This window comes from Amblyomma americanum, chromosome 7 (genome assembly GCF_052857255.1).
Source record: "Amblyomma americanum isolate KBUSLIRL-KWMA chromosome 7, ASM5285725v1, whole genome shotgun sequence".
NCBI lineage: Eukaryota > Metazoa > Arthropoda > Arachnida > Ixodida > Ixodidae > Amblyomma > Amblyomma americanum.
Genome location: NC_135503.1, coordinates 63496047 through 63523244, shown reverse-complemented (window position 1 = coordinate 63523244; position 27198 = coordinate 63496047). Strand labels below are relative to the sequence as shown.

General features: G+C 49.4%; 1 protein-coding gene across 1 annotated transcript in view; it reads left to right on the top strand.

Moving 5' to 3' along the window:
* Positions 1 to 27198, top strand: part of dgo (ankyrin repeat domain containing protein 6 diego) — a 154007-nt gene that overhangs the window by 104687 nt on the left and 22122 nt on the right. The window contains exon 4 of the mRNA XM_077632390.1: positions 26146 to 26247. Coding sequence (XP_077488516.1) covers positions 26146 to 26247 — 102 coding nt within the window. The remainder of the gene's footprint in view (positions 1 to 26145; positions 26248 to 27198) is intronic.

Below are 27198 nucleotides of genomic sequence, written 5' to 3'. Positions count from 1 at the left end.
GCCTGACTAGTATTATACAACTTTGTGAGAGTTGCAGCGGCGAATATTTTCTTACTTGACAGCAGTGTGAAATGAATAGCACAATAAAAAGAGCTGACGCATGTGACGTGGTTCTCAAACACGGTCGCTGTGCACAAAGAAAAATTGTTAAATGCTTGCAGTACAATCCAAAAAGAACTAAAGAATCACGAAAAAGGTCAAAAGAACTCATTCAATTTACAGATCTTGAAATTAAAGAAAAGCCTGCCTGTAAGAACTAATTTCTATGCAGGAAGAACTAAAGAAACACAGACAAGGTCCGAAGAACTGGTTCAATTCACAGATCTTCAAAGGCAGAAAACCCTTCCTGTAAGAACTAATTTCTAAGTCTTCCTTCACTTATTTAGGACCGTGAACACCGTGACAGTTTAGTCGCGAAAAGTGCTTGAAAATTTCGACACTGTCGATCTAGGACCAATGGCCACGCGCCTGGAGATTATCATCCATCCTTCTGGGTGACAGGAAGACAGGCACTCGTTATGCGTCAGGTCTGACGTGCGCAGCGCTTTTGGAACCGCGCTGGGTGGGAGACAAGGTGGGAAAATGGCGGAACCACGCCTCCCAACTTCGCTGGCTCTTCTCTCTTCGTCAGCGAGCGCAACACGCTGTCACAGAATCGCGAGTTATATGTGCCGCACGCCTTTCGCACGTCCGCATGCTGCGCTCAGCCGCGCTCGTCGCTGACGTCAACGCGGAGGCGAGAACGGCCTTTCTGCGTTGGTTGCAGTCGGAAGGAGTTTTCTATAGAGTACGGACATGCGGGCTGATTGCGTTGACGGGCTGCCACGTCGAACTGGGTCTCTCGCTTCGAGAAGGCTCGGATGTCCACGGCAGAAGGATTTGTTTCCTCTAGACGAATGACGTCTTAAAGCGTTGTGTTTCCAGAAAGCCAAACTGCGGAGAATTACCTCCAGAACTAAGAATAAGGCATTCTAAAAGAGAACTAGGGCATGCAGCCGAACTACCTGTTAGAAATATGGGCTCTGTGCTCAAGAATGCCGGCTTTCTCGGTTTGGTTGGTCGCTGGCAGGATTTATAAAAGTGCGTTTTAACGTGAACACTGCCGATCCTTTTTTTTTTAGTGCGCTAGAATTCCTGGTGGCCATTCCGTGCATTTAGCCGTTGTGTGTTTGTTTGTCAAAGTCTGCTTTGTGCCATGCTGCCCACCTACCCATCGCATTGGGCGCAATGTGCGCATTGTGGGCATTGTGGCGTGTTGTGATGTCGTCACAAGTGGTTGAACGCGATGCTAAACCCTTTGAAGCAGTTAAAATTATCTTGTTTCCTGCAGTTCACCAACTCATTGTAGTTGCGGAGACTGACCAAGCACTGAAACAACATCTATTTTGCTGACACGATGCATTGCTTTCTTTTCTCATTGTATTTTTCTTTTCATATGTTGGTTGCTTTGATGTGCAGATAACTTATTTTTTCCATTCCTCTCTCTTTTTTTTCTCCTGTCCGTCTCTTGCTTCATTGAATTTTCGCCATTACATTGCCTTTGTTAGTTTCGCGGGTGACTTGTGTTGTCTTCATTTTATTGCTTGTACGAAATTTTTCATGTATGCCACTTCTGCTAGGGCCGAAGTTCAGGCCTGTAGCATTGTGAAGTAAATAACTAAATAAGCTTCTTGACTAACGTGTCAAAACAAACCGAAATAGTGACATGCGATGAGCTTTTTATGCTACGTATAGGAGCGTATTAGAGACTGCTGTGGGAAGCAGCGGCGGCAATACAGAGATGCATTGGATGGCGACTATGCGACGCGAAAACAGTAAGTTGAGCGCGTTTTAGGCAGGACATGTGAGGATGCGTTCACTACTGGGAACGCTTGCCTATACGGCATTCAGAAGTGTACATCTGATAAGATCGTATAAAAACGTCCCAGCAGTGCAGAATTATGCACTGTACATTGCAACATTCTTGAGCTGACGCTCATTCTTTGCCTCAGACCGTGCTTTGTAACGAATCCTTTTCCGGTTTGTTCTGTTGCCCCATTCACAGTGGTTAGGTCAGCTTTCCAAATCGGGTCGGCGTGAGAAACTGCTTTCCGGGTGTGATGGGCCCTGTCTTCTAACACGGTGTGGAGCTGTGGTAAATCCGCAGTAAGATGAGCTCGGAAAAATTTTCCTAACATCGAACCTATCTGTGGCTCTACCTATCTGATATATGCGCTATTTGGCTATTTTTCATTGGTTAACGCCGCCTCTTCTGCCACAGGCGGTGACACATGGAACATTGCTTTCGAGCTTTCAGGCATGACGTCAAGAACAGGTTAGAAGGGCGAAATGGTAGACAGGGCAAGGAGTTCATCTATTATTACAAAATCGGAGCCTATATTTGGAAAAATTCTTTAGTGTAAAACATCCGAGTCAGTGCTTGGTACAACAGCAGCAGCTTCGATTATGCTGCCCTGCAAGGAATGCCGCGGCCAGGTGCACAGCGCCAAACCGTATTTATCTATAGTTCTAAGAACATTGTCGCTTCGTTATTTCCAATTTATCGCGTATATTCAAATTTCTACTTTAATACCACTTCGCCATGGCTAGCAGGTACCTTAATCGACAAGCTCCGAGTGTCCTGAGAACGTTACAGCGGCAATTTTATCCTCAGAACTGCGCGAGATAGGATGTCATTGTTCCCCGCACGTGTTTCAGTGGTTCACATGAGAACGGCACTCCAGTTTAGTCGCATACGCTGCGGGAATGTGCCCCCATACCTTCACTTGCCTCTGCCGACGAAAAAAAAGAGAAAAGAATCAGGAACATTATGTATGACCTCAGCGCAGTCACACAGTGCTCACCAGTGCTCGTGGCCGAAACTAGTGTTTCCTTCAAAGTACCCGTTAACCGAAGCATTCCCCATGCTTCGTCAGAAGGCAGGCCGCTTCCTATTCGTGAGAAACGCTGTCAAGAGTTCTGATTTTCGCGTGAGAACCAATAACACGCGGTCAGTACACGCGGGAGTCTTTACGTTCCCGTAGCCGCCCCTCTTTTAACGCATCACACGAACGCAAAAACAGAGAGATCCGACTTTCATGTAACCCGGCTAAACAGCAGTAACGCACGCGATGGGAATCTCGTAAACCTCGTTTGCTGGGCGCGCGGTCAGGCCGGCCGGCGCAGCCCAGATAACGGTCTCTGGAGAGCGGGCAGGCTCGGGGCTGGGAGCGCCCGACTCCGCCCCAGCGGCCGCTCTTGTTAGCTCTGTGCATGGGCCCAAGTGGCTCCGGCGTCCGCACCTCGATATCTTCATTAAGATGCTTGTAGATGCTAGGGATTCTGAGTACAGTAGACAAAGAGCAAAAGAAAGACAAACAAACCTGACGTTTGATGTATGAGCTCAACACCTTAGATTCTGCGCAAATGCGAAGTTATATCTGGCGTTTCTCATCTAGGTTCATGCCCAGGGATTTCACCTCTGGCAAGAGCCGGTAGCTTTTGTTTTATTTAATCCGCATCTTTCGTTTGGGAAAGGGTTTTGTAATCGGCACTTTGATATGCCTGTGTCACGTTTTCCCAGCTCCTGCGCCACGCCCCCGCTTTTCAAAGAGTGAATTGTCATACAGTCGATGCTGAGGTTTTTCTTGGTTTACGCTTTCAATAAGTGCTGTAACGCAGCCGGAGGCGCGTATTATTTTGCGTGCCGCATTACAACCCACGTTGATTGCTGTGCGCTAAAACCTGCTTCACGCATTATTCCATAGTCGCGACCATTCCATCCTCGAACGCCAACTAATAGGATTGCGCTCGAGGTGTGCTGTTGCCGTCAAACAATTACTACACGTCGTACTAGGCACAGCGCCCATGCAAGCTGGCAGGAATGTTTCGCTTTCCGGGTAATTCCACCTGGCTGCTGCTAGACCACTTAGTACGCAAAGAACATGCTGGCCGAGGAGCAGGCTGCATTGGACACTGAACTCAGTGCCATAAAAGCTTTTTCTCGTGTTATATTTTTAATGGCGCGGGACATTGGGTTTCCGTCTAATTTCACTTCATCAGCAGTGGATCCGTATAAACACATTGCGATCTAAGTATGAATAAGACGACTGGGCACTATTCTGTTCTTCAACGGAGAAGTGAATAGCCGTCTTCCAGAGAAACAGCGCCAGAAAAGAACTGTGAAATGGGATGAGCTCGAATAGCGAAACAAAACAAAGCGATATGAAATACAAACAATTCGAATAAGCGGCTTTTAGCGATATGAATTGCACACACATACAGAAAGTCCTGTAGAAAGTATTATGCAAGCAAGGACTTGAGCCTAAATAATAATCTAACTTATATGCAAGGAATTTAGTACGTACAGGGTGATGCGGGGAAGGGTATTGTAAGGCTAGAGTACAACATGCAAAGACAAGATTTGATGTACAACAAGATAAAACTCGAAGAATGACCGCTGCTGATGTTGTCACCCGGTACCTTCGACCGCTGCCATAATGTTAAATGGTTACAAAAACTGCACGCTACTAAAAATGCGGGCTCCGAAGACTGATCCAAATTCCTGTTAAGTGTGCTCATGGACTTATTGAAGACATCGGCATTGTGCGACAAGCCATGTATCCTACTGTGCACTTCAGTACGTCTGCAATGTGCGAAGTGGTCTTGGACCCTAGGAACAGACGGCTTTGCCTTGCTTGAAGGCGCTGGTGACAAAGGCACTGTTGAATATTTCTCAGCGACGCGGGGATAATGCGCCGTGCGGGGGCCTCTTGTTTGTTTGTGCTGTGTGCGCGTCTGATATTTCGTCTTTCGTCGTCCTGGTCTGCAGCATCATATCAGACGCATTTCCTGGCTCCTATGTCCAGCTGTATTACAGAGTCTCTCCTTTCCTATGTGAGTGTGCGAGCACATCATTTTCCTTGGCTTTTACGCTGATCCTTCCACCGCATCAATCCCGATACAGAGTAGCTTATGCCAGGAAGAGCTCTGATTATCTCAATCGTCTTCAGGTTGATCCGCTAGTTATATATAGCTTCGTATAGTCAGCTCTTCTATCTCAGCCATCCCCTTTCAGACCGTTGGGCTATATGCAACTGAAGATGACCAGTTGGACGTGAGGGGGTCCGACCAGCACGAAGAGCAAGAAAAATGCTTGCACACACTCGCACGCGAGTGGGCGCCTTTCGGGACGGCTGCAGCAGCGACGGGCGCAGGCCCTTCTTCGGTCGCGTGTGTGCAGTTGGGCGCTGCGGCAACCGGTTTGGGAAAAACGCCCGCATTACTCCCGCCGCCGCCGAGCACGGCTCGTCCAGCAGCCGCGCTGCGGCCGCTGACCTCGCGCCATATAGCGGCGCGTCGCGGAGCTGCTTGTAGTGAAGGGGGCGGCGTGTCTGTGGTTGCGGAGGTATATACTTTAAAAGCGCGGATCCTTCCTCGCTAACCGCTGCCGCTTTGCGGGAGCGATTTTGTCGCCCGCGGCCGCTCGAGCGCGCGCCACTTATAAGCGAATGTCTCCGCCCCCCCCCCCCCCCCCTCAACCCCAAACTAAGCACCTGAGTATGAGACAAGTTTGGACAATATCGCGCGTTTGATAGTTTTTATAGCGGCAGCTGCGATGAGACCTTTTTCCACGGTAAATGGCTTCGACGACGACACACTGTGGAGGATGGTTAATTCGGTCTCGCTTAATCCGAACTTACGGTTTATCCGAACTGGGTAAACGGCTCCTACGATGTCACAGTACTCTATGGAGTGTGGTTAATACTGTCTTGGTCAATGCGAACGAACGGTTTATCCGAACAGATGCTTCGGTCCAATGAATATCAGAACTCCCGCCTGAGCGGGAAATTTCCCTGGGAAAGGCCACGAAACGTCCTTTTTTTTTTGGGTAAAGTCCAAAAAATGCGGTGCGCTAATATGACCCCCCCCTAGTTTTTCACCCCTGCAGCCAACCCCTCCAAGCGTGGTCATAAAACAGCCTCTACCATAAATGAGCCGAGTTGTCCAAACTTGTATACTCTTGTGCACGTGTTTCTACGCCCTCTTGCAACTGATAACTAATTAAAACGATTTTTTTTCTCTTGACTTCAGGTTAATTCCATAATTTTAAAGCAGTTTTTTTCCGGCTTGTGTCTTCTTTTTTCATTTTTTAGTTGATTTGTTGACCAGCCTGAGTCACCCTTTGTGTATAGCGCTCGAGCAGTGCTTTCCCCGGCGTAAAAGTCGACACCTCGTCTTAGCGTCCAAATTTAAGGCTACGCATGCGTGGAATTAGGACATGGACCTGCAAGCAAGGTGGGCGCAAGCAATTCGACCGCAAACCAAGTACTGCTTTCTAGTTTCACTTTTGACTGAGAGGTGCAGGCAGCTGGAGCCCTCTGCACAAGGTTGACACCGACTGTACTGCCCCCTTTTATTCTCAATCTGCTTTAAAATCCGTGCATCCTCTCCACAGTTTGGCTGTGAGGTGATCGCTTTTTTCTTAAGTATTCGAATTCCTCTCACTCTCAGGGCAGGGCATCTGCTCACTATGCGCCGGCAACTAAGACCATGGTTCTGGCTGTCTTCCCTCCTCATTCACTCCAGACATCAACACACCGAATACTCTTTTCGACAGTTTCTCCAACCGGCCGTGCACAGTGACGAAAAAATAATTGTTTTTGCGTACGCACGAGCGTCAGCAGATAAGCAATCGCCAGAGCAATCTACCCCGGAGGCACCTGTCACCACAGATGTCCGGGACGAAAAATAATGACGCAGTAAAAGATGCTTGGCTAGTGGGACCTGGACCGGTCCAGAGTCGCCTTACACAGTGCCAAATAGGGACCGAAGACGCGTATCAGCAGCCCAACGATAAGTTTTATTTCCAAAGGCGATGATCGTGTGCTTGCTAGCCAATGTCATTCCTCGGGGCGGTTATTAATGATCACATCTGAGGGGAGGAGCCGCAAGCGTGAGAGCCTTCTCGCATCCGTGATCGAAATATCTGACACCGTGCTCTTGCAGCAATTTGATCTGCTCAAGAGAAGAATTTTCTTTGGCTCCAAGTTCTTGCCAGCTCTCATGAACGCGAAGTATCGAAGGCGTAGCTTCCTGCATCCGCCCTCCTGTGTATGCCGTTTAGTGCGCTGACTTAGCTCTGTAGCGTTAAGGCACTTAAACAACCATAAGTACACTTCCCAGACTCAGCGCCGCCCCCCCCCCCCTCCCCGCATACACGCACACACGTGCACGCACACACGCATCCAGTCGATTGCGCAGTCGATCATTGCTGTGATCAATGTAAATTTAAACAACCGGAAATACTGACGCTCAGCGCTACACGAACGAATCGAATTCGCGGCCTCAAGGACTCGTACGCAATCATCCAGACCCAATAGTTTCCGCCATACACGCATCCTCCATGCTCACAAAGCAACAAAACAGCAATAAAATAACAAAAGTACAGGTGTGCAAACGGCGCATATATACGCATGCCAGGTGAGGTGTGTCTAATAGCATCTCTCTCCATTGACCGCGCGCGCGGGGGATCCTTTCAATCCGTTCGCAATCACTTAAACCAGTCTGGCGCCGGGAACCTATACAGCTATTCGCGCACTCCTGGGGACGGTGCGCAAACAGTAGCGGCTGCCCTGGGACGCAGTCATGTGTGCAGCGTGCCCCCGAATTAGCGCATTCCATGGCACTCGAGGAAAGACCATGAGGAGAGCCGACCGCATAATAGAACTGGAACACCGTTGATGCACGAAGAATATAAGAAACAAACAACGCTAACAGCACAGTGAATCCATAAAAGGAGCGAGAAAAAGAATCGGCGCGTCCCGCTGCCGATCTTCTTTAGATCCGAGCTAGATGCGGGCAGGACGCGGTTCGGTCTCGATTAATCCCCGCTGCGCGAAGCCTGTTTCCACAAAGGCGCGGCGGTGCCTCGTCTGTCGATAATCTATATGCCTGTATGCCTGGACAAGCGTGAGGAGCTTAGCGGCGATCGAGACGCGTCGCGCTCATACTTTCGTGGCTTCTCGTTATAACGTTGGCGCGAGTTAATTGGATGGTCCCCGCGGAAACACATCGCGCCCATCAATTCTGGCGGCGTGGTTCGTGCGTATGGTATACACACCGCAGCGCGTACTTTGCGGTTGCGTCAGCGACTGCCGTTCGTTGTTGACGCGTTCAATTATCGCCGCCCCCTATAGCTAGTTGTCTTGCTATGCGAACGCGGATGCGGCCGCACTACAGGCGGTAAAACGGTTCCCGTACGAAACGGTGTTTCAGGTCGTCCTGCCTCTGAACGCGCGTCTCCGTTAAATCAGAGTCGGCAGGCGAACGGGAAGCTAAATAGAATTTAAGTGCCCGTCGAACCGTTCCTTCGTAGCATTCTTGCTTTAAATGAAATACGCATGTATAGCAAAGTAGCCGCCGCGGTGGCTCAGTGGTCATGGTGCTGGACTGCTGTCCCGAAAGACGCGGGTTCGATCCTGGTCGTGGCGGTCACATTTCGACGGAGGTGAAATTCTAGAGGCCCATGTATTGCGCGATGTCAGTGCACGTTAAAGAACCCTAGATGGTTGAAATTTCCGGAGCCTTTCCTTACGGCGTCCCTCGTAGCATGAGTCGCTTTGGGACGTTAAACCTCATAAGCCACAAACAACATGTATCAAAGTGCAAATGTCTTCTGTGGCCACAAATGCCAGTCAAGAAGCAGTATCCTGCCTCTAGCGGCCATCGACACCGAGCGCAAACGAAGATTAGGATTTGAGAAGGAACAACACACAATGCTTGGTTCACGTTGAATAAAAATGAAATCTAAGTTAGAGGCCGTTTGTAGGCCAAAAGACGGAGCGTGTGCAGGTAAATAAAAAGTCTCCGGATACGTGCATTTCAAATTGATTTAAAATGACGAGAGAATTTATGAGGGGTGCCATTCGAGCAGTATTTTTGCGATGCTGGGAAGCAGCTGAGAACAGCGCTTATATACACTGTTTGCTAGTTGATTCCCCTGGAATTCTCCTCTCATTTAGCATTGTCTTTTTCGAGTCGCCATCCTCTAGCTATTCCTTTTGCAATGCCTGCTGTTGAAAAATCTATGCCACTAAAGCTATAGTTTTGGAACCATACAACTTTTTTTTACCTGTCTATACAAAAGTATATCCGCTTGAAACTACAGCTAAAGACGGCCATCGGAAGGGCTATAGCTATTGGGGTCAATTACATGTAGGCGGCCAAAGCACATTTTTGTGCGTACCTCCCTTCCTGGTCACGAAAGCGATAAGAACATGGTAAACAAGCGCAGACAGAGTGTCACCTAGAGCGTGAAAAGCGGAACTGTGACGAAGGAGCTGCACGGAAAAAGAAATTAAAAGACAAACAAGAAATGCGTTGTGCCTGGACTCGTAAATACCACAACAGACTGGAAGTGCATCCGAATCGGGAGCACGAAACAGCGAGAGAGAGAGAAAAAAAAGGCAGGGAGGGGGGGGGGGGGTAAGGAAGTGCATCGAGGGCAGCAAATTTACCTTCGCAGCAAGAAAATCAGCGCGCGCTCCTTAATTCGGGGTGTGCTGCTGCAAGAAACCGTGTCCCACTGGCAGCGTTATACTCCATCTAAGCATGGAGATTTTTTTCGGGGGCACTCTCTCGCTACAAGCTGTAAAAGAGCAAAAAAGATTGTGATCCCGCGGACGGCCATTGCTGAGACGGCGCAAATATCGCGGAAGTACCACGGCCCCGTTACTCATCCGGGTCGTCGCACCCTTGATGGACGGATGACTTGACGTGTAGCGGTTTATTTTTGTTTTTCTTCATGTCGTCGTCCTCTCATTTGCTGACGGAGCGCCTGTTGTCGACGGGGCTGGAAATCACGGGAGCGCCCAGGAAATTATGTTGATGGCTGCCCTGATGTCACTCAGGTTGCCTCTCCTGTTTTCTGTCGCGCTGACATTAGTGGGAGGCGGACAGGTGCGCTTAGTTCATGCGGAATGGACGTACGTCGGTTCGCACATAAATTCGTGAGGCTGTAATAGACGGCTGGTTTCCTATGCGCCTGTAATAATTAGAGTGGAAAGCCTGAAATAAGAAAAGCTCATAATTTACTCCAACGTTTACCATTTGACTGATCTGCCAAGATATATCCTCCTTGTTTATCGACGTAATATAATAATAATAATAATTGTTTTTTGGGGGAAAGGAAATGGCGCAGTATCTGTCTCATATATCGTTGGACACCTGAACCGCGCCGTAAGGGAAGGGATAAAGGAGGGAGTGAAAGAAGAAAGGAAGAATTAGGTACCGTAGTGGAGGGCTCCGGAATAATTTCGACCGCCTGGGGATCTTTAACGTGCACTGACATCGCACAGCACACGGGCGCCTTAGCGTTTTTCCTCCATAAAAACGCAGCCGCCGCGGTCGGGTTCGAACCCGGGAACTCCGGATCAGTAGTCGAGCGCCCTATATCGACGTAATATAAAATATTGTTTTGTGGTAGCGCTCCAAGTTTCGATACTCTTTTTTACGCTGTTGTGAACAGACCACATTCTATTCTGTGTGCATGAGAGACCAGAAGGAAAGCTAGTCAACTGAGGGCTTTCTTTATAATTTTTAATTCTGTTGAACTGGGTGAAGCAAGGTCTGCTGAAAGGAGGCGAAATTTCATCCATTGGTCTTGTTCTTCGCCTCCACCGCCCCCGCCCCACCCATCCCACCCCACCTCTTTTCGAAAAGAAACACAAAGAAAAACAGCCGACGACGGGCTCCTGCGAAGGATACCTTAGTAGGGCTAAGCTCGCTTCCAAATTTTTTTTGAACACTAGACTTTTCATAGACGTTTGTCTATCATGTCTATAGACTTTCTATGGACAGAACCTGTAGACCAATCTATATATAGGCAATAGAAATCCCATGCACAGTCTATAGCCCGTCTATAGATTTTTGGCCATACACTTTTAGTGGATTTTTGTCTATATAAAGCCTGTAGACTATGAATAGACGAAAGGAAATATCTATAGAAGACAATCGAGTCTACAAGATGTTTAGAGAAAGTCTATAGACCATTTTTATTAGGGAAAACACAAGCAAGAAAATTTCGCAATTCTGGATTGCATTCGACGCACTTCTTGTGCGCACGAAGTACATGTAAATTCCTCCAAGGTCGGTCAGAGCGTAGGAGGAGGATCTTAAATTTGGTGCTGTAGTATCGACCCAAAATTTGGTGTTGCAGTATGTGCCCAAACATCATGTAGGCATACCTTGGTTCAAACCATCCAACAAGTCGTAACCTTAGCAATACGAAAGGTTTTAAGGCGTACGCAGCGAAGCGCACCTGTGCAACAAACACCCGTTACAGCCCAGCTCCTTGCCGCGCTCAAAGGCCGTTACTCCCGAATGGCACAAAGCAGTGAATCCTGCGCGCCTCTTGGGGCAAAGGTCCCATTATGCAACTTCGCGGCGGCCTCCGCGTCACGACGTATAGGAGCTTCCTCGATGCTCAGCGTATCGCGATGCCTTGCTCGCATGGCTGGATCTCACGCCTCCCCGAGGCCTGTGAACCGTGCCTCATTACGACGCCACCTCGCGCGACGGCGCACGGAAGTCATTGCTACACTGCGTCTTTGCGTCTCTCTTCGGCCTCCACTTTTTTCTCTCTTTCCCGCCGCGATGTGTATCTCATTTGGCGCCCAAATCACTTGTTTCTGGCCGCCGTGTCACGTGCACCGACAAGACAGACGCGAGCTGCAGACGCACGCGTTGCAGGAGCCAATTACGGGACTCTTCGGACCCCTGCAGGGAGACGACGATGCCGAGTCGATGAGCGGCGGAATTGGAGGGACCTGCATTTGTGGCTCAGTGGTTAGGGCGCTCGGCCACTGATCCGGAGTACCCGGGTTCGAACCCGATCGCGGCTGCTGGGTTTCGATGGAGGCGAAACGCTAATGCGCCCGTGTGCGGTGCGATGTCTGTGCACGTTAAAGATCCCCAGGTAGTCGAAATTATTGCGGAGCCCTCCACTACGGCCCCTCTTTCTTCCTTTCTTCTGTCACTCCCTCCTTTATTCCTTCCCTTGCGGCGCTGTTCAGGTGCCTGCCGAGATGTGAGACAGATACTGCGCTATTTCCTTTCCGCAAAAACTAATTTTAATTTTTTTTAATTGAACGGGAAGATGGCGCGGTATTGCGTAGTGATGTGGAGCGCGATCAACAAGATTAGCGGTTCGGAAGGCGTCCTCCTGAATCTTCCGTAGACTGTTATTAGAATGTTTTGTTGTAACGCTCTGCTCGGCGATGCGTTTTGATTAGAGTTGGACGGGGATCATGTTGTATTTCATTCTGTAATCAAAAATTCTCTTAATTAGACATGAAGCCCCCGGTTTCTGGTCCACCTTTTCCAACAGCAGTTCCCATTCGCAAAACCCATTAGTTCTTAGGAAGCCATAAAGTTTCGCTTCTTGCAATGCCCCGAAAACCTGTGCAGGTTTCTCTTTCGCCAAACTTAGCTCCTTAAATTCACCGATTGAAACATTTCTTTAATGGAGCATAACTGTTGGACAGTGCCATTTCTGTTTAAGGTTAGGAGAAGAACTACCGATAAATATGGGCACGGCAGAGCTCCTCCGCTCTTCCTCACTGAACAGAAAACAGCAAACAGAGCAGGGCAGAAATACAGCGAACAGAAAGCCAGGCCGAACAATGCAGCAAAAAACCAAAAAGGGAATCCCTCGGCGGTCACTAAGCATCTCTCCGCGCTCGGTTACCCCAACGCATCCCGTGGAATTCGACCGGACAGATCGGGTCTCGGGCCAATTTCCGCGGAATCCGCTCGCAACGCGTACGTCCTCACTGCATCGCCTCCCATGTTCAGGGATGCGTGCTTGCCTGTGTCCCCTCCCCCGCGGCTCTGCGGTGTTCGCTCGGTCTGCGGCCGTATACGCGTAGTCGCACTGTGAGAATAGAAAAGCAGGATGCTTGGGAACAGCCCGCCCGCTTGACGTTCCCACTCAAGGTCTTCTCCATCTTCCGCAGGCGGAGACCGTCCTCCACACCCGCGCAATCCACGGCGTTTACACGCACGACTAGCTCCGCTGTTCCGGGTCGCACACGGGACGCCACTCTTGTTTTCCGGGCACGTAACGCACGGCGCGCAATTGTTGTTAGTGTGATGGTGCTGGCTGCGATGATCAAGGGAGGACGAGTCGCGTCGAGCAAGGCTCCGCTGGTAGCAAGGAAGTCTGCATTTGGGCGCGTTTGCGCGGAGTTTCATAACCGCGCGCGCGCTTATTCGCGCCATCTGGACAAACCGGGAGCGACCGAGAAATGGACGAGACGACGGGTACGTCTATGTCACGTTGCGTCAGATTAGGTGAGTGTACGAGGCTGGCTTGAGCAGGTACGTCTTGGTTTTCAGCCACCTTCCTTTCTTTTTATTCTTGGCAGTCGCCTCATTTTCTGAATACCGTTGTACCTCGCTTCTTATCGTCGAGAAAAGCTATTACCGGTGCTCTGCCGCAGAAGTCGCGCCATGCCGACCAGCGAGAGCAATTGAATATGCGCCAAAATGGCAGGTCTGCAGATGCTCTCCGTCTGCCAAAAAGGAGCGTCTGGCTCAATGGTAAGGGCTTGAAGTATGGCATTGTAGTGAGAAAGAGGGACTCTTCAATGCATACTGCCAAGGTATACTGGGCAACCAGCCGCAACAACAATGAGAAATAAGAGTTTTGAATTATTATGTGAACAAACGCACGCACTCATACACCCCCCTCCCCCGCACACACCCGCAGTGACGCGCACTTAACGGTGCTACGAGCACCGACGACTCCTGTCTTTCAGAGCTGAAAGACATTCTCGGGGTTAAATGAAGGGTCACAGAAAGTATTGGCAGAAGGTATAAAATGCGAAAGAAATGTTGTGAGTTCAAAGAGAGGAGATCTGAATACTCTGTTGACCTCTCCCGCATATACCTGGATGCAGCGGCCGCGGGTGAGGTCCTCCTCCGACAACCACAGACCACGCCAGGCACCCCGTTAAATCTCGCCTGCCATAGAAGCGCTGTGCATTACACGTCAGGTTGACTGGCACCAGTGATTTATGCAAGGTATACAAACACGCCTTGCCGTCTCTGTCCGTACTACGCAACACGGAAAGGGCGCTCGAATATTTCATACCAGGGGCACCGACCGGCCGGAAGAAACGCGTTCATTCCACCCGCTCCGCCGAACGTACCTGTGCCGCCCAACACGCATACGCTGCTTGTATGCGTACGTGACGCCGGGCGTCGGCGAAGAGACAGATAACGGAAGAGAGGAAACTATAAAGCGAGCCAGAAACGTGGGATTCGCAGAGGCGGCCACCTTTGGCCTTTCACGGGTCAGGACCCCATAAGGAAAGCAGGCGCTGCGGTTCATCTGCCCCCAGCCGAGCGTCACAGGCGAGCGCCCACGTGCATTATGCCCCGCACGTCGACGTTGTGCAGTACCTGAGAATATTTGACTCGCCTCCTTTTGCCGGAAGCTAAACGCCATCGTTAGACACGACCACGTGGTTTCTGCCAGCGCAAGGTTAGAGTAACGCGAGTCGGAATGCGCGCATCACACCGTCCCCGTCTGTGTTCCGAAATCTTTTTCACTGCAGTGATCTTTCTTTTGAGCGTATCAATATACAACAACCAGTGCTACTTTTCAGTTCACATAATGTATTAAGCTACGTGATAACTATTTCTAGATTACGCCTAGCGCATGTGATAGTAAAAAGAAAATAAGGACGGGCAGCTTACCGTGATGCGAAATTAATATTGCAATAAAAAAATTGACGTTAATTTCAGTCACTTCAAGGTTGTAGGAATACAACAAGAAAAAAAACCGAAAATAATTACACATTTCCTTCTGTTTGTCCTCCTTCTTGTGTGAGCTACAGGCGCATCTGTACGGTTACCTGTCGGGGCAACCAAGAAAAAAATGTAATGACCGCTGCCCAAGACTTAAATGTGCACGAACGATGACGCAAGCACAATCGTGCCGTTGGCAGAACACAACACAAAGGTATAAAATAGAGCTTGAACACAGTGTGCAGCGTCTGCACGCATGCAACGCTTCTACAGCCGACCAGCAAACGGCATAATTCAACGAAGCTGTGTAAGAATACTGCAGGCAACAGGAGGCTGTTTGCGCATGATGATGGAAAAAATTGAGAGATCGGAAAATGGAAAGAAAGTGTTGTAACTCCTGCAATAACCTTTCAAGGCCAGTGCCTTTTTTATCTTTTTATACCTGATTTTTTTTTTGGTGCGATTCTGGATTTTTTTATTCACTTATTTGGCTGCTTTATCAGCCGTGTAGCCGAAAATGACTAAAAATATGTATCGCATGCTCGGTCGCCGAACGATGGGAATGTGTCCTCAAATGAGGACGTCAGGACACAGTGATTGCGATACGCGTCAACACGGCCAATTATCTTTTCCTTATGACTCTCAGCGCACAAAAATTTTCATGCGACAGAAGTGACGTCGTGATTAACATGAGCATAGCTGAAACATAGCGCAGCAATTAGTGGACATGATGACCCTCAAAGCAGCTTTTTATTCTGTTAATCAAGCTCGGTGCTGTGTATCCTTTCCTTCAACCGATCATGACTGTCCTGGTGTAACCTTCTGGTGTAACCTTCTAGCTTCTCTTTCTTGGCTGCAATAGCCAGTGTCCAGTTCAGTAGTACCAAACATCCTCGACCTTTGACCATTCAGGAAAGTTCGGCCATTTTTGGGGTGACAGTGGGGAACATTGTCGCCTTCCGCTACTTTCGTGTTGGCAGATACGGATGGCTGATGCCGATGCGCCTACTGCACTCACGTTCAACGTGACAAAATCCAGTTTTCTATTTTTCTTTTGCCAACTGCTTGTGCCAGTAAACCTTCGTCTCCCTTTACTCACGTGCTTCCTTTTCTACCTAGAAATCTGATAATTTCGCATCTTCATATTATACTTCCGCAAAGCTACTCTGGCAGCGTTACATCAGCACATAATCTGTTCTCTATCTGCCCTGATCTCCGGAAACTTGGGACATTGGGCTGTATCGCGCCATCCGAAGTTGCACAGAGAGTTAGGTGATGAGTTTGCTAGCCTGAACTTTGCGAAGGATTCGTGCTTGTTCCGTGTTAAGTGGCTAGTGATTTTGTGGTTAAACTGTGTGGTTTTTCCGGATGTTCGAGTATGTTCACCTATTTGTTTTCTCTATGATGCGGTGTATTGCGTTGATGTTTGATCTGATCAGGGGATTGAGGGCGCCAGGGTGTTAATTTCGCGGGGCATTTGATGAACCAACTAATATAGATCCCAGCATTATCAGGCATCTAACGCAGAATGATTCTAATGTTCTAATTGCGGTTATATGATGCAATTAAATATCGTGTAGGTAAGTTCCCAATAATCTGCGTTGCATATTGCGAATGACTTTGCTGATATTGGTATAGATGTAGACTTTAGTGTTTTGGTGTTTAGCGAGCTGAGAGGCTTATTGTACAGAGATAATATCGCGATGGTTTCCACAGTGCTTATGTTGGAAGGGTTAAAAAATGGCCTCAACCATGTGGGTGAACGGAGTTGCCTTTTCATGTGTCTAGATTCCGTACGCGTATGACCCAGTGTTAGACCGTGTGGAGTCCGTGTACACCGTTATATGTTCTCTCTTCACGTGGACCCCTATGGAGGTGTCGCGTCACAGTATATATCCTTTGCGCATTTGGAAATCTGATGCCACGCGGCAGCTGAGGACCTTCACTAGCAAGTGCCAGTCAGAAGGTGGCGATCTCAGCTCGTTCGAGGATGTCACATCCCTGCTCGACGTATTAGACCAGCGGGCAGGCAAGCGTCTTCGTGCGCCACATGCTTATACGATTAGGCTCGTAACGGTGACTCTTAGTTTATGTTGCCGCAGTACCGGGCAGTTTGCCTACATAACAAAGGCAATTGTGCAGCACTAATTTAGTGATGGCTGTCTCTAACTATAAGTGCCCACAGCGCACCCTCGCGAATTGAGGACCAGTTTTCAAAGACGCTGCTTGACCCTGCGAAGAAGAAGATGCTTTGAATACTGGAGCCGCTCTTGGAGCAGGTCCAAGGTCACGTTGGCCGGCTTCTAAAAAGCACGCGGTGCGTGTTTGTGTTCCGGGGTTGTTGCCTCCGCATCAAGGTTGCGGCAGCAGCAGCCGGAGCAGCAGCCATGCGGAGGTTGCGCCCGCCATGCGGACCAAGCAGTAGATAGGTCGTTCGCACCGAGGAGAAGCAGAGCGGTTTTCTGCCGGTTGCCCCGCGCAGGTCGCTGCTCTGGGAAATACAATCCCCCGACCACGTCGCTGGCCGTAACATTAGGTGACTTAATTGACTGCAATCTGCGCCGTGATACCACTCGGGGTAATGGGACACGCTGCGTATTACAAAACGTCCGCGCGTTCTTCTTCCCCTCTCCCCTTTCTCTCTTGACCTGGCGTTTCTTCGTCCTTCTCCCTTCCGTTCTTCTTTTGTCTCTTTCCCCCTTTCTGCTCTTCCAGTTAGGGAGCACTCCGATTTCGAACGCGTAATAAGAGACGCTGTGTGCATTAAGCGAGACAAATGCACTGGAAACAGCACATTAGCACGTTCCCTAAGCGATATAAATGCCTCTGTCTCATTTGATGTGCAAAAGCGGTCTCTTGAATGCGTCCATCTGAACAAAATGCGCAGCTTTTCGAGCGTAACTAAGTTTCGAAGTGACCAAGGATTGTTACACACTGCGTGACAATGGGATGCAACTGCTGGATATTTTATTGTTTCTTTCAACATGGTTGACGAAGGCCAGCCGTACATGCTTGCTTTCTTGCAGTAATTATGTTTGTGTAGATAACTTTTTATAACGACAGTTGACTTACAGGGTACTAACGGACTTACAAAGTTGTCGCACTCTGGAGGAAACAAAGTCCTAAGGTCCCATGATTCCAAGCTCCGAGGATCGAATCCTGACTGCAGGGGCCACATTGCGATGGAGGCGAAACTCAAAATGTCCGTGCACTGTGCGATGTCAGGGGACGTTAAAGAACACCGTGGGATCTAAAGTCTACCGGCGCTTCCTACTATGGCGTCGCTCGCAGCACGGTTTTGGATGTTGAACCTCGCATACCACATATTTGTCTCCATCTCTCTCGGCGCTAATTAGTCCTAGCTGAAATGACTGTCGGTGCGCATAAATGCAGCCCTCGTGTTCACGCTGTGATTGTTTGTGCCAAGCTTTATTCAGCCAAACTGCTGTGCTATGTCATTCATGACAAAATTGCGTTTCGCAGACTACTCTGTCCGCATACAACGTTGCCTCCTTTCTCACTGTATGCATGGTTCTTTTTGTTAATGGTCAGTTTAGAGCGCCTAAAGTAAAGTTCCCGTGCACTGTAAGGACGCTGAGATGAGGACAAGTACTGCGGGCATGCGCAGTTAGCGAAAGGTTGAAGTGCACCGCTGCTGCTCTACACCTACGGTGAACCAGCCTTGCACGAAGTACGCATGCGCTTGATACACGCGTGCAGCCAACGCGGGATGCTAACGCCCCCCCCCCCCCCCCCCCCCCCCCACACCCACACACACACGCGCGCGCGCAAATAAATACATCAGGCCATTCCATTCGATGCCAAATCCATTTCTCGCTTCTTCCTTCACAATCCCTGAACATACTTGATGATCTTACATGCAGCCACATGAACTCTTACCGGCGCAGTGTCATAGCCCCGAAGGAATTCGTCCCAGGAGCGTTAGCCTCGTAGCAATAACGTTTTCACTTGCAGAGCCGCCGGCAGTGCCATGCCGAGCGAGCCGCGGGAATGCTCGCTTACAAACACCTGTCCATTCAGACTAGCGCACGCGTTATTACGTCACGGATACACAATGAGGAAGTGTTCTGGCCTCAGAATGCTCTGTTGCAAGACCACACAGAACGAAGAGGACACGGAATCGTGCTCTCAGAGAGTCGGCCTTAATAACAGCTGCACTTTGTTTGCGGTAACAGGCGGCAATAAAAAAAATCTGCCTTTAACCCTTGGACGGCTTCCGCGGAGACACCGTGACGCCTTGAACTGTTGATCGTTCCCCTCGGGAAAGGCTCGTGGGTGCGCCTGAGGATGGCGCTGCAGTAAATGTTGGGAATTACGTACAACTTCGCAGCAGTGCTGAATGGGTACCAAGGCATGATCTTAAGTAAGGGTCATTAATGTAGCGCGGTTATTTGCCGCCAGTTGGCAGCATAATTGTGGTTCGCATCTCAGAGTGTAAGCAGAGAATGAGCCCTTTCTCTGAGGCGTTCCTCCTTTATGAGCCTTTGTAGAGTTGGTTTCTCGTTCCATTCGCGAGACATACGATATCGCCATCAGCACCAACCAACAGCCGTTTGAGGACAGCAAGGCAGTGCTTAACCTCGTTCCCAAGAACTTTTCCGTAGGCAGCTGCAAGAGGGGTATTATGATGACGGAGAAGGCTCTCGGGAATGCGCGTTTCAGAAACCTGTTTTTTTTTATTCGTTTCCTCAGAACTATTTACATCGATCTCCCTGGGGCCCAGCTAAACGCGAACATTTGCCTGACTGCGCCCTTGATTATGTAAGGATAGGGATTGTGCCACCCTTAGAAGAGGGTCGTGGCCCGCCCTCACATTCCCTCACGGAGAAGAGAGCGAGATGAAACGATGACGTCATTAACAATGCCCCCTAAAAAACAAAGCAAGAGAGGGAGTGACGGTGCACAAACTTGCTGGCAGCGTGTACTCGGACGATAGCGAGACTCATGTTGCTTTAACTGCAAACTGCCATTGGAGTGAAAAACTACACGTCAAGAAAACGACAGGAAACCAATGCGAAATTGGACCAAAACTCGCGCGCTTAGTTTAGCGCCGCACAGTGGCGTGAGTACGTAGGATTAATCAGTAGTAGCAGATGTACACCAGCGTGTTGTTAAACATAGGTGACTGATTGATTGATTATTGATTGATTGATTGACGGAAAACAGTTATCTGAAATCACAAAAAGTATTCATGGGAGAGCAGTGTCGGGTCCTCAGTCCAGGACTCCACTGTCTCTTGCAGCCTCCTAGACCGCTTCAGTCAGCTTAAGATGTTCGTTGAGGTCAGAACTGGCCAGCTGGGACGAAGGCGCGCGTTTACATCGGCGAAACCCCTTACGCTGTCGTTGAAGCACTGCATGAATCTAACATATAAGTAAAAGCTCGACATCAACATATCAGCAGTGGGCATCACTCTCTGCTCTACCCTAACTGAGTAGGCACGTTATCACCCGGCCCCTGCAATAATGCTGGAGACACGATTTAGACCTAAGGGATTAAGAATACAGCGTTAGCTTTGCAAGCTTCTTTGCCCCTTTCAACGGACACTAGTTTCTCCGAGCGGGATAACAGAAAATATCCGCTCATTTTGAGCCTAATGGTAATCGGTCGCAACCCCACGTCAGCATCGCTGGTCTATACATCGCGTGGGACCGCAGGGGCGTGAAGGGACGTTTCAGATTCTCAGATGGCTGCGCGCGCAAAATGAGGTGAAACTGTCTTTAATTAGCGAATCATGTCCATCGGGAATAGTAATTTTTCGGTGGGAGGTCGAGTGGCGGTGAGGGAGCCGTGTGATTGGGCCGCGTTTAACGCACCATTGATCATGCGCAGGACAGGGAGGGAACCGCGTCACGGTAATTCCGGTAGCGGCATGCGACACTCTATATAGGGCCGCGCACAATTCATCATCCGCGGCTGTTCTGCGGGTGTCTGCCGTGCGCCCGAGGAAGGAAATAGTACACGCGCAGTCATGTATCAAAGCAAACTGCACGTTGGAGGGAACGGTGTCTACGACCATGCGTGAACACGAAGGGCTCGCTGCGCTATCGTAGCAGGCAGCGAATAGCAAATGAGGCAAGGCATAATTACTGTCGTGTAAGAGCATTCTAAGAGGACGCTTTCCTGCTTGCGCGAGGAGGACGTCCGCCGCTTCACGCCGTCGCTGATGCCGCGTAGAATATTTATTTTATTACCTACGGGCTCGTTTCGATGCACTAACAGAAATTTCGCGCCTATGGAAGCCATTTGAGATTGTTTCGTTTTGAGCTCTTTTTTTTTTTCGCTATATAATGTCGCATTCCCAGAGCATTTTTCGCCGGCGCCCATTAGTCTTAGTTACGGCTTCTCTTCACTCAGTTTTTTCATCCCAGTAAAGGAAACGAAGGCACGACAAACAGTTAGCCTCCGCCATTCGCCAGACATGCATTGGCGAGATTTTAGATAACACTCTTGTGTTTGGTTGCTTGTCTGGTCCGGTCCTGCGCTGACCCCCGGCGGCGTATTGGGTAACGACCGTCTTATCGTTTTATTATTACTATTCTTTGCCTCTACTGTTGGTAATTATCGCCTGTGACTTAAGGGCTTATAGCTGCAGTAAGCAATGCCTGTCGCCAAAGTTCTATACTATCGGACGTCCGGGCTTGACTAATGGCCAAAAGGAGGAGATTTGATCGGGGAAGAAACACTACAAGTGGTACCAAAGCGTTATAAGTATTACCAAAAACGCGACAAATGTTCTGAAAGTGTTCTATGAAACGAATGATGCCAAGCATTTACGCTACCATTTTAATCTACCAATCGTTTCATGGCCGTTCTACCATATATAATAACAATTTGTAACGTCTTGGTATTATTTGTATCGGGCACGTAGCCAGGATTTTTTTTTTCGGGGCGGGGTGAGCGGGGGTGCCCTTGGTCATCGTCGTCATCAGCCTGACTATGCCCAATGAAGGACAAATGCCTCTCCCATGTCTCTGCAATTAACCAAGTCTGTCCCGTGCCATTTGCGGCCACCGTATCTGCGCAGACTTCTTAATGTCATCCGCGCACCTAACAATCAGCTGCCCCCGCTACGCTTGGCTTCTTTTGGCGTCCAGTCCGTTACCCTTAAGACCAGCGTTTATCTTGCCTTCGCATTACGTGCCCTGCTCAAGCCCATTTTTTTCTTTGTTTTGACTACAGGATGTCATTAACCCGCGTCTGTTCCCAACCCACTCTGCCGTCTTGCTGTCTCTTCTACGGCAGTCCTTTGTAGAAAGACAGGAGGTTTGGATGGGGGAGAGTTCAAATTCAAAAGGGGGAGGGAGGGGAGAAAGCAGGGAGTAATCGGGGCTGCACGTGGTCGCGTGCTTCATTTGCATCAAAACGAAAGACACAACTCGTTCCCTGCATAGGGATCGAGACAGTAGCCGGAAACTTCTAAGGAAGCTAGCGAGCATATATTCTCTTATCTCATCTAATCTTATCATATATTGTCTTATTTTATCTCATCTTATTTTGCCTTAGCAACGTAAGCAAAAACGAAAGGGAGATATTTACTTTGCTCGCGCACACTTGCTGGCCGTTTCTACGTGTTCTCGCCATCTTTATCGCTTCATTCGAAAGTTTTGGAATGGAATGACGTCTCAAAATCTCACACCACGCTGGTTAAAAACCGAGTCAACTAGCAAACAACAGCGAATAGCATTGGAGGTGCACGCTATATACGCGTACAGAGCAAAATCAATAATATCTGACGGAACTGCCGTTCCGTTTTTGTAGACCACGCAAAAAAGCAAGTCCTGCGTGAAAGGTGTACTTTGCTCTTTACTGCGTTTCAACACCGTCTAAGAAACCGGCCGTTCGAGACGAGTGCGAAAGGCACGGTTATTCTACTGCTGCTCTTTCTTCTATAGGCGCCTGCTTTGATTTTTTCATTTCAGTGCGCCGACAGGCGTTGCTTGCGCGCAATCGAATATTTTTAGCAATGGCAAAAATGGAGACAATCTGCACTTCCTCGGGTCTAATTCGTTTATGACGGCAGAATAACCGCAGTGATTGGCGACTATACTGTCTACCTTGCTTTTTTCTTCGATAGAAAACCTCAAGACAGCAAGAATGCCCGAGTTGTTTTTTTTTTTCGCGTCTGATTCTCAAAATTCAGCCTCCATGCAGCATTGCAACTGTACGCGAACCCGAAAGCACGTATAGCATCTGCCCGTGCGCTAGCCCACGAATGCGGGCTTATACTTGTGAGTTGAAGCATCCATCTGGTCGGAGAAACGAAAACTCGACGGGTCAGCTGCTCCCGTCAACGTATGCTAGCCGTCCCCATGAATGACCTTCTTCGTCTTCTTAGTTTCTTGGTCTCCTAAATACTGTTGCGCTATTATTGGTAATAAACGCGCTCATTTTACGAGTAGAGCGAAATTAAAAAGAAAAAGGTTGTTCGCTATCCGTCAGCGTGCTAGCACAACTCAAGTGCTGTCCACAACAGTGGGATTCCGACCAATACCGCTTCGTATAGGAGCGAGATAGGCCTCGAAAATAGTTGGTTCCAGCTGAAGGCTTCCCAACGCAGCATGGTCTTGGTTAAACACACAGTAAAGACATGGTGGTCTGCCGATACAAACTGCAATCGTAGACGAAAAAACAAAGCAAAACAAAACAAAACAAAACCGGTTGCTTTTAGCAATATAAATTGCAATCACCGCAAAGAGCGAATAATTACACTACTCGCCCGTAATCACAGAGTTTATGTAATGCAATTCACGTGTGAAATTATTGCGGTTAATTTCCTCGCACGCGGAATGCAAATCGAGGCAGTGCTCTCCGAGGGCTGAGCGGGCTACAGGTCCAAAGATTGATGCTAGTTGACAGCGCATAAAAGGCAAACAACCTAAATTCACTCTCCGTAGATGTAAAGCGCGACGCACAAATGGCGGCGCCAGGGCGTTACATTCATGTCGGCGGGTCTATTAATTAAAACGTTCTCGGGCTGCCTACGAAGTCCGGTAGGTCGGCTTCAGGCCTGGGGCGGCCGCCAGAAAAGCCGCCGACCCGAGTCAGTTTCGCAGCGATTAGGCGTTGACAACGAGCAATTTCGCGCTGAAAAATGGGTTTGTTTACCCCTGCTTGTTCAAGCTTTTGACATAATGAAACGAGCCACGAAGGGAAGCCTCGGTTTTTTCCTTTACATATTTTTGCGAACTTGAGGTCATTTTAGTGAAATTTGTAATGTATTCCAATTTTCTTTCTTTTAAGCACAGCCTAGGAAGACTCCCCGTGGGAACTGAACACGTACGCAACACGTGTTTCCATTACTGCCTGTTATATCGCTTCGGTAAAAAAAATAATAATCATAATTGTTTTTTGGGGGAAAGGAATTGGCGCAGTATCTGTCTCATATATCGGCGGACACCTGGACCGCGCCGTAAGGGAAGGGATAAAGGAGGGAGTGAAAGAAGAAAGGAAGAAAGAGGTGCCGTAGTGGAGGGCTCCGGAATAATTTCGACCACCTGGGGATCTTTAACGTGCGCTGACATCGCACAGCACACGGGCGCCTTAGCGTTTTGCATCGATAAGAACGCAGCCGCCGCGGTAAAACATTGCGCTGGTTCTGTTTCCCTGTCAGAAAAGTGTTGTGCAATGAGGCACACTTCCGATACTTCCTTGTATTCTTCCGTGAGGCAAGGTGTGTCCGAAGTCATGATGGAGCTAGTAACATTCCGAAATGATGCCTTGCAGTTGCCGCAGCTCGATGCTACATGTGGCCAAAGAGGAATGCAGGCAGGGAAACGTGCAACTACTATATATAGACGCACGCTCTCTGTAGCGGCTGCGCAGGAGCTGCCTCAGAAACTCCTCGAACGGGGATTCGAGCGTATACGTGTAGCTGGAGCCCGCGACGACTCGCGTTCGTCAGAGCAACAAGCCGCACATTTGTTTGTACTCGAGGCTGCGGTGATGCAAGGGACCGCCCGCACATTGGCGGCAACGCCAACCCCGCCCCGCCATCTTCATCGCTCTCAGACCACCCCGCAGTCAGCGCCACCCTACCGCAGACACGGGATTTAGGACAACGACAGGGCGAAAGATAAAGAGGCTCAGTGAGGAGGAGGAGGGACTCCGTGGCTCCTACATACACATCGCGCTGCGGGCCGCTCAGCGAGGGGGTTGAACATAAATTCTTCGGTAGCTCCGCACCAGTGCACGAGAAAAAGGATGGTTGAAAGAAAAAAACAACGGTAGATAGCGTGCCGTAAATAATTACGTCGCTGTAGGGTCCATGTCCGCTTGCATCGTCAAGTAAGGTAAAGAAAGTCGCTCTGTTCAGAGTGCGTATAGAACACGACGACTGCACTGTTGTTGGTTGTTCCGAAACGGAGGAGCCAGACCAGTACGGCCCTGCCTCGAAGGCCTCAATAGAAAGAAGGAAAGACCCACATGCAGGAAGATGCGCGTCGATGTGGATTGACAACCACTCGCACGAACTGCCAGTGCTGCTCCGCGTGCTCGCTCGCGAACAAGAACAGGCCGTACATGCATCTCGCCGCTACTGGCTTTGACGTGGAAGAAGGCCCTTAAGTGAATCACGTCTGCTGCCCTACTCGTCTCTCGTTCGCTGGCTGGCCTGCAGTCTGTACCGCGCATTGCCGTCGCGTGTGTGGGGGCCTTGTGGCCAATCTGATTACATGCGAGCGCGATTAGGGCCAGCTGCGCTGCGATGTTTTCGAGCTGTATACGTGTGTGTGTGAACTGGTTTGTCTTTATCGATCGAACTCACGCCGATGCACTGCTTTGTTTTCGTCTATAGCGGATGAAACTGAGGCTAACGTCTCGTTAACGAGCATCAAACGTGCGTCTTGTTCAGCGCTGACATTTCGAGATAGTTTACCATTCATCAAACTGCGATGTTTCAGCTTAATATGAAGATGTTCTCAGCTGGCGGGAAAACTTCGCTACCTATTCTGCTTAGTCTCCTGGCCGGTGACGTTCTTTTTGTACTGGCTTTGTCGCAACGGACGGGATTACTATTTGGCGCAACAAATTTTGCGCTTTGTTTCTAAATAGAATCTCTCACATTTGCTGTGCGAATCGGTGACGCGTGGACTCCACCGAGGGATCCCATGACGTAGCGTTGCTCTCACCCGACGACCGATCGACGCTCCTTTTAATCAATTGCAGGCGCACTTACAGGAGTCGTTATAGTTTACAGCTGTCGCCGTGAGGTTTGCCTTTGTTACGTGACTGACCGCGGTTAGCTTGAATCAGCGGCTGTTGTCAACAGAACGCTCTCTATCCGTGACGACGAAATGTTCATTCCCCACCCTTTCTGTTTCTCTCTTGCAGTGCGGCTACTCTCCCCTGCACCAGGCGGCGACCGAGGGCCACGAGGAAGTGGTGCGGCTACTCTGCAAACACAACTGCCTCGTCGACATTCAGGATGAAATGGTACGCGCTTGACGCTCCCTTTGTGTTGCTATCCTGTCTCGCGCGCAAGGAGCAAATGCTTTACTGGGATATTTGTATGAGGAACTCTCTGAGTGCTGAACAGGTGCCACAGGTGCGTAGTACGTCGTGATAGAAAACTTCCGCTGCCACTTGCTGGTCACTAGGAATCGTATCCAGGGGCCATATTTTGTAAGGATTCGTTTGCCTTCTGTCGTCTTCTGTCACTCATCTTTGCTGCCGGTGACGAAACCCGTGGATGATGATGTCTTGTTGATCGCGGCAGAAATATTTCAGGGTGCGTAACTGCGCTCCATGTCCGTGCTGCACTCGCGGAGCGGCGCTGACGCCTGCGAATAAAGGAGCACAGCGACTGGTTTGATACGCCTGAAGTTTTTTTTTATCTGCGCTTGATCCGTCTCAGCAAAGAAACTGTGCGGTGATTGAGCGACGAATTGCTTTGCTTCTCCACCTCTTGTTTTTTTCGTCATGAGTGACATCACGACCAAAACAACAGAAAGTGAAAAGAATCGATATGAAATACGGTCCTGGGGGGCGCTTCCCGGAAGCCACCGTCTCGTGGTCGCGTGATGCAAGTGGCGCCGACTCATACGTTGCCTTAAAGGCGCTAGCTGTCATCGCTATCGGTTTGGGCTGTGGAGGAGTGGCACGGGTGTCGCTGCCACTTCGTCTTCCTGGGTGGGGGAGAAAATCTCAAATTTCTTCACGTGATATCCTAATCTTTGGTGTATAACGCGGAACTGCAGACTGCGCCTGCCCGTATTATGTGGAAACGGCTTAGCGTGTCCTACTTGAATGCACAGATGATCGAGAGCGGACAATCCGCGACATACGGAACGCGGAAATGCCGTGATCGGGGTGCGCAGCTGCTACAACTGTCTCGTTCGTGATACTCCCCGTCGATCATATCATAGCGTTATAGCTTTTACTTCT